The 12,736-nt window shown below is 34.8% G+C and overlaps 1 protein-coding gene across 20 annotated transcripts in view; it reads left to right on the forward strand.

Moving 5' to 3' along the window:
* Positions 1-12,736, forward strand: part of MLLT10 (MLLT10 histone lysine methyltransferase DOT1L cofactor) — a 198,911-nt gene that overhangs the window by 104,311 nt on the left and 81,864 nt on the right. For all 20 annotated transcript variants that reach the window (XM_074324864.2, XM_074324863.2, XM_019755985.3 and 17 more), the window contains one exon: positions 2,474-2,569. In XM_074324864.2, coding sequence (XP_074180965.1) covers positions 2,474-2,569 — 96 coding nt within the window. The remainder of the gene's footprint in view (positions 1-2,473; positions 2,570-12,736) is intronic.

Consider the following 12,736-nt stretch of genomic DNA (forward strand, 5'->3'; position numbering starts at 1 on the left):
GTTGATCTGAGCCTGCACACCTGCCTTTTCCCTTTCTGATTTTTTACTTTGTTTTAACGCTTAAAAAGCCTATCTTTCCTTAAAGTTAGATAAAGATTTTAAAAATATTTTCTTCCAGCCTCTTAGATTATTTTAATTTTTATTTAACTCTAAAATAATGCATCTGGATTTTATTTTGTATAAGATACTTTCCCCAAAATTACTAATCAGTTTTTTCTAATACAATTATTAAATAATTTTAGTCTTTCCCTGATGACTTGGAATCCATTCTTTATCATATGCTAAATATTTACATATAATTGAATCCTGGAATTTCCTTTTGTTCTACTCATCTGTTAAAATAAGCCTCTTCAGTGAATGTCATTAGATTGCTTTGATTCATATTTTACAGGCCGATAATATGAATATAACTGATTCATAGTCTGTTCTCCTGAACATTTGCAACCCTCATATCAGGATACATTTCTTGATGTATCACACAAGACTAGGGTTCTGTATTATTCTGTGATCACTTGCATATATTTACATTCTCACACATGTACATGTGCATACACCTTTTACTCTTCAGGTGTTTCCCAAGTTTTTAGACTTTGTTTACCTTATTGTTTTCAGGGTCATTCACTATTATCCCAGCTCTTGTACCCTTTAAGAATATAGCCCAGTATGGGAAGTAGAATACGACGATAGAAAGGCTGCTTTGTTGTCTGTATGGGAGAAAAATATTGATAATAGAACTTACAGACCAGGGTCATTTGAACCTCATATTTATAAATTAGATGGTATAACTATGTTTATTATTTTGGTGTATGCAAAAAGAAAACTAATGTGTGTTACTTTTAATTTGTACTTTAACTCCCATTCTAGTCCTGATTTGGTTATCTACTGTTGCTTGAGAAACCACCCCACCCCACAACTTTTAGCGGCTTATAACAGGCATAACTCAGCAGAAACAATTCATCTTTTTACCACATGATACCAAAGCGTTTATTCATGAGATTACATTCAGCTGGTGGCTGGCTGGCTGGTCCAGGACTGTCTTGTTCACATGTCTGGGCATAGATGGTGCTGGCTGGAGTCTGGGGTACCTCCGGTCTTCTCTACTTGGCCTATCAGGAGAGTGTGAACTGATTCTTCACATGGTGGCTGGGACCCAAGTGAGCAAAGGTGGACGCCGTACAGGACTTCTTAAAGCTCTAGGATCCTGAACTTGGTACAGCATCCCTTCTGCTACATCCTCTTGGCCAAAGCAGTCCCAAGGCTAACCCAAGTTCATGGGAGAGGAGAAGAAGACATCTTATGATGGGAGGAGCAGTGACATCCTATTACAAAGAAATAGAGACATAATTCCTTAGTGGTCGTTATGATCTGTCACAATTAAAATAACTTTAGAGGAAGAAAGTTTACTTTAGAAGTTGAATAAAAACTGTTGTTGCGGTGTCTTACATTCTTTGTTGCTAAAGTATTAACATTGCAGTCAAGAAATGTGTTATGTAATTGTATCAGGAATTAAAGGCAAAAAGTGGTAGTACTTGTGTTTTATAGTAAAACATCTATCCTTAACTTACGTTTTTTATTTTGCTGGTATGTAACCTCTTTTAGGGCAGGGTCAATGATATTAATCTTTCACGCATTGAACAGAAGTGCTCTGAATGGTTAGTTTTAAGTACTGTGAAAAATAAATAAGTTGAATTAACTCTTTAAATAGTAGCAAATTTCACACCCAATACTAATTCTTACCTATTGATTCAAACAATTGAGAACAAATTGGTTGAAATTTTAAGACATTAAATAAAGTTGGGCTCCTAACATGTAATTTCTCATTTAATTGAATTTCTTCTTAAATTCAGTTTATCAGTTTTAGGACTTCAAAGTAAAGAAGCACACCATAACTTTAAATTATTTTTGTTAGTGATAACTAAATCATCTATTTTCTGAGTCAACCTAGGGGAGAGAATTTCTTGCCCTGGTTTCTAGTTTGTGAGCCATAGAATTCAAGGCATGATGATAGAGAATCTGATGCTATTCTGATGTGGTAGTGCTTTTAAAGTGCTATTTATAAAATGTACACAAAAGTATTTTGTATTTTTAATGAGAAAAAATATGTAGCTTATCAGATAAATGTAGCAAATGATTATAGGCTTCATATTTTTATACATTAGTTTATGTTCAAGGATGAGGGAGCTAAAGTCACTTTAAAATAACTTACACTAGTATTACTTTTTATTGCAATATATACTAATATATATAGTAATGCTATAATGTAAGTACAAGACTAGTATTGTTTACATATAAAATAATATGATTAGAAGTGATTTTTAAGTTATTTTTTGACAAGTATTTGTTAACATTTTAGTTTCCAAACATTTATAAATGAATGTCATCTTTATTGTGTGCATATGTGTGTGTATTTGTGTGTATAACATATATACATGTTATGAGTTAAATTGAATTTTACTTCTATTCATTTTTTTAGAAATATAAAGAAAAGGATAAACACAAACAAAAACACAAGAAACAACCAGAACCATCACCTGCATTGGTTCCTTCCTTAACTGTTACTACAGAAAAAGTAAGTTTTAAGTGCCATATTTTGTTTTATATAATCAGTGATGTGCTGAGTTTTACCTTTCAGAAGTGTTATCATTCCTGGTGTCCTGGTTCCTCCAACTTTTCCGTCCTCTTTAACCTACATCAAGCACTTTGATATTCCCATTTTTTAGTTTTTAATCTACCTTCTGTTTATTCTGTACTTAACGTCTGAAGAATGTTAAGTAAAGATAACCAGTGGGAAGCATCACTGAGGTTAGAATTTGGGTTGTGGGGTAGGCTTCATCCACCTGTGATTTTGAATTCTGGCTTCACCACTTACTGAGCTTTTAGATGGTTAATTAACCTCTTTGTAACTGAATTTCATCATCTAAAGTAGGGGAAGTAATGATTGGAGTTGAATGAGATAATGTATGTAAAGCAATTAGAACAATGTCTGTGTCACAGTAAGTATTACTTAGTAAATGTTAAATATTATGAAGGTTATTAGCACCTGGTTAATGTGATGTGAAAACAAGTGGAGTCAGGGACAGGTGCCTGGGACAGTAAGTACAGGAGGCGATGAGGCCAGGCGAGGGAGGAGCCAGTCACACAGCGCTGTGTGAGCCAGTGGAAGGGCTTTGTTTTTTAGTTTGAGTGAAAAGTGAGCCATTGGAAGTTCTGAACTGAGACGGAACACGGTCTGACTTAGGTTTTGTAAGAACCTCTGGCTGCTTCCTTGTGGATAAACTGTAGAGTCAAGAATGACAGCAGGAAGGCCATTAGGAGGTTATTGCAACAATACAGAGAGAGATGGGGGTAACTTGGAGGTGGTGAGAGGTGATTAGACTCTGAATGAATACATTTTAATGGTTTTAAAATTGATGTAGAAGTATAAATTTGAAAAGCTAAACCTGCCTTTTCCCTTTCTGATTTTTTACTTTGTTTTTAGATTTCGAAAAGTCTTTCCTTCTTAAAATTAGACAAAGATTTTTTAAATACTTTTTTTAGTTCCTTAGATTATTTTAAGTCTTTGAAATAATCCATCTGGATTTGTTTTATTTTGTACGAGATACTTTCCTCCAAATTATTAACCAGTTTTTCTAGTACCTTTATTAAATAATTTAATTTTTTCCCTGCTGATTTGGAATCCCTTCCTCATCATATGCTATAAATATTTATGTATAATTGAGTATTTTCCTGGAATTTCCTTTTGTTCTCCTCATCTATTAAAATCAGCCTACCTTTTAGTGAATTTCATTAGACTGCATTGATTCATATTTTACAGGCTAATAATATGAATGTTATTCATACTCTGTTGCCCTGAACATTTGTAACCCTCATCTCAGGATACATTTCTTGTTGTATCACACAAGACCAGGGTTCTGTATTATCCCAGGATGACTTACATATATTTACATGTACAAGTATGTACATGTGCATAACGCCCTTTACTTTGCTGTGCTTTCCACGTTTCAGAATGATCGCCTCTTATCAACTGATTTAAACAGGGGTAATGTCATAATCAGATTAGCTCTGGTAGATTTAAGACAAATAATGTGGTGAGGCCTTGAGTGTTTGAAAGGGATAGGTGGATAGATGCTAGAAGACGTGTCATAGATTCCTTTTAGGAAGACAGTGTCGTTTTATTGTCGGTCCCCCACACTCTTTTACCTTCTGTTGGTGGAAACAGAAATAGGTCAGGGAATCGCAAGGCTGAGTGTTAATCTGAGCTGCAGAGCTTCTTTTAGAACCCATAGTTCATGTTACTAGACCACATTTAAATTGCAGATCAGGCAACTTTACTACTTCAACTTTTAAATACCTTTAGTACCTAGCCAGTCTTGACTGCACATATTTGAACCTTGCATTTGCCATTCTTATACAAAATTCCCTTTCAGTTATTTCTTTTACTAAAGTTCACTCTATCAGTCTTAAAATTTTCACTTGCACTTTTTCTGTGACTAACTTTTACCACTTTCTGACTCTAAAACGTTTTTCAAACTAGGAATTAGCAACAAATAACTTGATATGTCACGTTAATGTGGTGTTACTGTCATCTGTTACATCCTGCAACTATAATTTATCAGTGTAATATTTTCACGTGAATCTTTGATAACCATGGTTGTGGAACAGACAACTTTTACATATATAAAAGTTGCTAGGAACAAAGCAGGATTTCATATTAATCATTAACATTGTTATCAGAATGATCATAAGTGTGTAAGTGCCTTTCCTAGAAACATAGCTTGTAGTTGTTATCATTGGGAAGTTTAGGTTTTTAGGTAAAAGAGGATTAGATGGAAACAGATGGGATTAGATATCTGCAGACTTGATGCAGAGAATCCTTTAATATGATAAAACAAGTTGAGAAGGCAGAAAAGGATGTGCACCTGTCTGTAGGAAAAGGAGGCTCACCTGTCTGTAGGATGGTGTGATTGCTTCCCTTGATTTCCTCAGTTTTTAGTCTTTCTGAGAACTTCCAATCTGTTTCCTTTTTTATATAGTACAAGGTTATACTACTACTCAGGAAAGATAAGGGGAAAAAGTCTTAGCTATTGACCTTTAAAAAAAAAAGTTTTTATTTTATTTTTTAAATACCATTGACATCTTTTGTCCTTGCAGTATTTTTAGGAAAGGGTAAACGAAGACCTAATTCTAAGTATGTCTTTTAAATTAGCTGTTAAATTTTATACTGTTTTTCTAAGACTTTTTAATGTAGAACAAAATTTTTTCTGTAAAATAGGTTAATTGATATTTTTAAATGTTTAATTAAAAAATTTTTATGTTTCTTTAAAGATTAACTTTTAAAGAAATCATTAGGACTTTTAAGTTATAATTAAACCCAGGTATAGATTTATTCTCTATTTTTACTGTCTTTATTCTTTGCCTGTATTATTCAGCAACACAACATGTTTGAATGCTAACCCTTAAAAATGTTTTTAGTAAACTTAATTTTTAAGGAAATACACACACGTACATGCAATAAATAATCTTATGACAATAAAGGTATTTAAAAGTTGATTGTGTCAAATACGTTAGACTTTTTGTTAAACTTTATTGAGGTAAAGTTGACATTTGCATAAATTTAAAGTGCATTTTTGATGAAAAACCATCACTACAATCACTAGGTAAACTTTCTTTGTGATTCAGTATAATCCCCTTCTCCTTGTCTTCTGACCCCTGTGCCTGCCCAGGCAACTGCTGTTCTGCTTTTCGTCACTGTAAATTAGTTTGAATTTTCTAGAATGTTAAAAGTGGAAATATGCAGCTTAATTATTTTGATATTCATCCATGTTATATATCAACAGTTCATTCTTTTTTATTGCTGACTACGATTGTATGGACATACCATAATTTATTTATTCATTCAACAATTGATGGACATTCAGGTTTCTGGTTTGGGGCTAATGTAAATAAAACTCCTAGAACATTGTACAAGTCTTTGTATGGACATACACTTTTATTTCTCTTGCATAAATACTAAGGAGTGGAATAGCTGGGTCACATGGTAGGTGTATCCTTAATTTTTTAAGACTGTCAAACTATTTCCAAAGTGGTTGTGCCATTTAACAATTGCACCAGCAGTGTACAAGAGTTCCTGTTCCTCTACATTCTTTGCAAGACTAGGTATGATCAATTGTTATTATTTTAGGCCTACTGGGTATGTAGTTGGTTTCTCATTGTGGTTCTAATTTACATTTTCCTAATGACAAAATTATGTTGAACATCTTTCCATTTGTGTATTTGCTGTATCTTTTTTCTTTTTCTTTAGTGAAGCATCTGTTTTCAGATCTATCCACCAACTGCCTTTTTTTATTGGCTTGTTTGTTTTCTTATTACTGAGTTTTGTGAGACATTATATCTTCTGGATGCAAGTCCTTTAACAGATACATTATTTGTAGATATTTTTCCTACTCATTCATTGGTTTGAGCAAACATTCTTAATTATGTTTAGTATATAATTTTTAAAATGTTTCCTTCTAGAAGTTTATATTTTTGTGTTTTACATTTAAAGCTATGATCCATTTTACGTTAATTTTTGCATCTGATGTAAGTTATGCATCAAAGTCCACTTATTTGAGTATAGATACCCAGTTTTTCCAGAGCCATTTGTGGTAAGACCAGACTGTTCTTTCTCTGCAGAATTGCCTGTACCTGCATTTATTGAAAACAAGTTGACCATATTTGTATGGGGTCTATTTATGGACTCCCTTCTGTTCCATTGATCTGTTGGTCTGCCCTTACATTAATATCACACTATCTTGATTACTGTAGCTTTGTAATAATAGCCTTTTAGATCAGGCAGTGTCCATCTCCAACTTTGTTTTTCTCTTTCAAATTCATTTTGGTTTATTCTGGGTTTTTTGCGTTTTATAAAAATTTTAGAATCAGATTCTCAAGTTGTAGAAATAAGATTGCTAATATTTTGATTTGAACTGCATTTATTCTACAGACCATTTTGAGGGAGGTTGATATCTTAATAAGTAACATCAGTCTTCTGATCCGTAAATACAGTTTGTCATTATCTCAGCAATGAGTGTGCAGGTTTTGTCTTTTTTGCAGCTTATCTTTTAAGTATTTGTTGTTATACTATTTTTTTCAAGTGCTGTATTCTGATTGTTCCTTGCTAGTATATAGAAATATGTTTTTGTGGCTTTGTGTGTTTATCTGGTACCCTTTAACCTTAGTGAACATTACTTACTATTTCCAGTAGCTTATTCCATAGGATTTTCTTCATAGATAATCATGCCAACTGTGAATACGACAGTTTTACGTCATCCTTTCCAATCTGGATGCCGTTTGTTTCTTACTGTACCCGCTAGCACCCCGGGCTCAGTGTTGAATGAATGTGGTGAGAATGAGCATCTTTGCTTTGTTCTTGAACTTTGGGGTTATTATGTATTTAATTTTTTAATATTACATATGATGTTGAGAAGTTTCCTTCTACTCCTGAGAGTTTTTATTAGCCATGGATATTAGAGTTTGTCAAATAATTTTTCTATACATTTTTAATAGACACCGATATGATTTTTTGCCTTTTTAAAATCTGTTAATATGATGAAGTACGTTGGTTGATTTTCCAGTTGTTAAGCCAGACTTGCATTTCTGGGATAAATCCTATTTGACATTGGTACATTGCCATTTTTATATATTGTTGAATTGCACTTTTTGAAATTGCAAAGCAATTTTTGCATCTATATTTATAAGGAATATTGGCTTATAGTTTTCCTTTCTTAAAATGTCTTTGGTTTTGGTATCAAAAGTAATGCTGGCCTCACAGAATGAGCTTCAAGTATTCACTCTTACTCACTTTTTTGTAAGAATTTGTCTAAATTTGATATTAATGTTTGATAGAATTCACTTCTAAAGCCATCTGGGTCTAGGTTTTTTTTTTTTTTTTTTTTTTTTTTATGGGAAGGTTTTTAACTATAATTCCATTTCTTTAATTCGTATAGAGCTGTTCAGGTTTTCATCTATTTGGCAATTTATATCTTTTCTCTTTTTTCCTAATTAGACTGACTGTCTAGAAGTTTAGGAATTTTTTTCAGTCTTCTTAAATTATTAACTTGTCATTTTACTGATTGTTTCTGTTGTTTTTATGTTTTGTGTTTTATTGATTTCTGCTCTGATTTTATTTTGTCCTTTCTACTGCTTACTTTGGGTTTCCCTTACTCTTCTTTTTCTAATTTCTTACGGTACGAGATGAAATTCACTTGAGACCTTTCTTTTTTCTAATATAGGCAGTTTAAAAAACTAATAAATTTTAATTTTTAGAGCAGTTTTGGATCCATAGGGAAATGGAGTGGAAAATACAAAGACATCCTGTGTATCCCCCATCCTCATACACATGCAGCCTCCCCCACTGTCAGCACCCCACACCAGGTGGGACATTTGTTACAACCTGTGACTCGACACTAACTTCATTGTTGCTCAAAGTCCATATTCTACATTAGGGTTCACTCTTGGTGTTGTCCATTCTATTTTATGGGTTTTGACAAATGTTTAATGACATGTATGCACCACTGTAATAGTCTACAAAACAGTCTCATTACCCTAAAATTTCTATGTTCTGCCATTCATTTCTCCTTCCTCCCAAACCCTGACAACCACTATGTTTTTTTAACTTTTTTCATAGTTTGCCTTTTCCAGAATGTCATAGACCAGTTGAAATCATAATGGATGTAGCCTTTTCAGATTTTTTAGAGCAGTTTTAGTTTCACAACAAAATTGAAAGGAAGGCCCCAAGATTTCCCATATACTCCTTATTTGAGCACACACAGCCTCCCCTGTTACCAACATCCCTCACCAGAGTGGTACATTTGTTACAGTCAACGAACCTACATTGACTAATTCACATTAGGGTTCACTTTTGGTGCTTGTTGTTCTGTGGGTTTGGACAAATGTACAATGACAAGTATCCACCAGTAAAGTATCATACAGAATAGTTTTACTGCCCTAAAAATCCTCTGTTTTCCAACTGTTCATGCTTTAATCTTCCCATCTTCTGACAACCACTGATCTTTTTACTGCCTCCATAGTTTTGCCTTTTCCAGAATGTCATATATTTGGAATCATATAGTATGTAGCTTTTTCAGACTAGCTTTTTTTCATTTAGTAATGTGCATTTAAGATTCCTCCAAGTTTTTTCAAGGCTTGATAGCTGATTTCTTTCTAGAACTGAATTGTATTACATTGTTTGTATGTACTACAGTTTATCCATTCACCTATAGAAGTCCATCTTTGTTGCTTCCAAGTTTTGGCACTTATCAGTAAAGATGCTATAAACATTTGTGTGCAGGTTTTTGTATAGACATCATTTTTCAACTCCTTTGGGTAAATATCACGGAGTGTAATTGCTGGATCATATGGTATGTTTAGTTTTGTTAGAAATTGCTAAACTGTCTTCCAAAACGACTGAATCACTTTGCATTCCACCAGAAATAGGTGAGAGTTCCTTTTTCTCTACATCCTCACCAGCATTTGATGTCAGCAATATTTGGATGTTGGCCGTACTCATAGTGTAGTGCTATCTGCCCCATGGTTTATATTTGCATTTCTCTGCTGACACAGGTTGTGGAGCATCTTTTCTGCTTGTTTGCCATCTGTGTATTTCTCTGGTGAGGTAGCTGTTGAAGTTTTTGGCCCTTTTAAAAATCAGGTTTATTTTCTTACTGTTGGCTTTTAAGAGTTTTTAATATATTTTCAATAACGTTTTTTAAAAAGATTTTATTGGGGAAGGGGAACAGGACTTTATTGGGGAACAGTGTATACTTCCAGGATTTTTTCCAAGTCAAATTGTTGTCCTTTCAGTCTTAGTTATAGAGGGCGCAGCTCAGCTCCAGGTCCAGTTGCCGTTTTCTAGTTACAGGGGGCGCAGCCCACCATCCCTTGGCAGGAGTCGAACCGGCAACCTTGTGGTTGAGAGGACGTGCTCCAACCAACTGAGCCATCTGGGACCTCAGCAGTAGCTCTGCTCAAGGTGCTGTGTTCAATCTTAGTTGCAGGGGGCGGAGCCCAGCATCCCTTGCGGGAGTCGAACTGGCAACCATGTGGTTGAGAGCCTGTGCTCCAAACAACTCAATAACTTTATCAGATTTGTCTTGCAAAGATTTTCTCCCCCTCTGTGGCTTATTTTTTGCATTGTCTTGACAGTGTCTTTCTCAGAGCAGAAGTTTTTAATTTTAATGAAGCCCAATTCTTTCTTTTAGGGATTATGCTTTTGGTATTGTATATCTAAAAAGTCATCGCTAAACCCAAGGTTATTCTGTTTTCTCCTTTGTTATCATTTAGGAGATTTATGTTTTACATTTAGGTTTTTGGCTTGATTTTGGTGAAGGATGTAAGTTCTGTGTCTGGGTTCATGTTTTTGCCTGTGTTCATCCAGTTCTAGCACCATTTGTTGAAAAGCATGTCTTTGCTTTATTGTGTTGCTTTTATACCTTTGTCAAAGATCAGTTGACTATATTTATGTGGATATATTTCTGGGCTCTCTGTTGTATTCTTTTGCCAATACTACACTGTCTGATTACTGTAGCTTTATAGTGAATCTGATGCTGAGTAAAGTCAGTACTCCAACTTTATTCTTGTACTTCAGCATTGCGTTAGCTATTCTGGGTCTTTTGTCTCTTCATATATACTTAAGAAATGAGTTTGTCTATATCCACAAAATAATTTGCTGGAATTTTGATTGAGATTGTATTCAATCTGTAGATGAAGTTGGGAGGAACGGACTTCTTGATGACATTAAGCCTTTCCTATCTGTGAAGTTGGAATCTCTCTCCATTTATTTAGTTCTTTGATTTTTATTCATTAGAGTTTTGTTATTTTCCTCAGATAGACGTCCATATTTGTTGTCACACAACAGCCAACAGACTTTCCCCCCATGTCTTTCCTTGAGGAAAGAAAAGTCTGTGAGACTGTGCCTTTTTGGGACGTTGCTTATCTCAATGTTTTACACCTCATGTCACTCTGTCTGGTCCCCAAAAGATGGTTTGCAGCCAATGACGAGTAAGATTCCCCACTGTGGGAACAACCCAAGCCAGGCGGAACCAAGTGGGGACCCTCAATGAGCTGCCTTAGAAGATCCGGGAAGGAGCCTTGCCTCCCCTTCCCCCCTGCCTGGGAAAAGCCATTGTTGACTCTGGCTTTCCTCTCTCACCTGATTGTGAGAGAAGTCACGAGGGCAATAAAGATCAGCTCTCTCCACTTACCTCAAGGGAACTGTTACAACATGAGAGACTTGCCCCCCAGGGAGGTGCATACCTCGCCTAAGTCATCACAAGACTTTCTGCTCTGGCTGCTTGGGGACAAAGATAATTGGTTTGATTCACTTTTGTGAAAAGGTGTATGAGATTCACAGACCGTTGAATAGATAATGCTACTTCCTTGTGTGAATATCAATAAAAGCCACCAGTTGGCCCGATTCGGGGCTCCAGTCTCTGTTCAGGCTGCGAGACCCCCTGGCCTTCTGAGATTTAAATGCATTAAGTCTCTGCTTCTTTCTTTCTTAAAACTTAACCCAAAGCCGCCCCTTCTCGTTCTCTCAGTGCCCGTGTTGCGCTGGACACAACACATATTCTGTTGGATTTAAACCTAACTAATTTTTTGGGGTGCTATTGTAAATGGTATTGTGTTTTTAATTTCAAATTTCTGCAACTTTGCTGTAATTGCTATTATTTGTTCTTGGAGTTTTTTTTAAATTATTTTTTGGATTTTCTGCATAGGCAATCGTGTCATCTGTGGAAAAAGACTGTTTAATTTCTTCCTTTCCAAACGGTGTACATTTTTATATCCTTGTTTTATTATATAAGCTGGGACTTCCAATATGATGTTGAAAAGGAGTGGTGAGAGAGAAGAGACATTCTTGCCTTATTCCTGATATTAGTGGGAAAACTTCTAATTTCTCTCCATTAAGTATGATGTTAGCTATAAATTTTTTGTACATATTGTCAGCCAGCCTTCTGTAACCATGGGTTCTGCATCTGCAGATTGATCCATCAATGGATCAAAAATATTTTGTAAAAAAGTTATGTTGTTGATGATAAGTATTATGTAGTTAGGCCTATGATGGTTGAGTCTGTACTCAACATGATACAGATTTTTTTCCTTGTCATTATTCCTTGAACAATATAGTATAACAACTATTTATGTAGCATTTACGTTGTATTAAGTATTATAAGTAATCTAGAGTTGATTTTAAGGTATTTGGGAGGATGTGCATAGATGATCTGCAAATACTATGACATTTTATATAACAGACTTGAGCACCCATGGATTTTGGTACCTTCCGGGGTCCTCAGCCAATCCCCTGTGGAGACCGGGGATGATTGTATTCTCCCCCCCCCCCCCATCAATATATACTTTACTATTAATTTTAAACTAAAATTTGCTAGGGAATCATGAAATGTAAATGCCAATATCACAGTAATCAAGAGGAAAATGAAAATGAAAAAGCAAGGGGATGCTTACTCTTGTGTTTCTGCTTTGTGTTTGCTTCTACAACTAAGGTTGGATAAGTTGTCCTATAATAAAGTGTTTTTCTCTTATTGGGGATGATGAAACCAACTGTATTCTTTTTTAACTTGAAGAAGTTCCCCCTTTATTCCACAATAAACTGAGAGTTTTTATAGTGCATGAGTGTTGGACTTTGTCAAATGCTTTTTCTGCATCTATTCATATGATACTTGATTTTTCTTTTTTACCTTGT

This window comes from Rhinolophus sinicus, chromosome 1 (genome assembly GCF_057876585.1).
Source record: "Rhinolophus sinicus isolate RSI-liver-muscle chromosome 1, RSI-T2T, whole genome shotgun sequence".
NCBI lineage: Eukaryota > Metazoa > Chordata > Mammalia > Chiroptera > Rhinolophidae > Rhinolophus > Rhinolophus sinicus.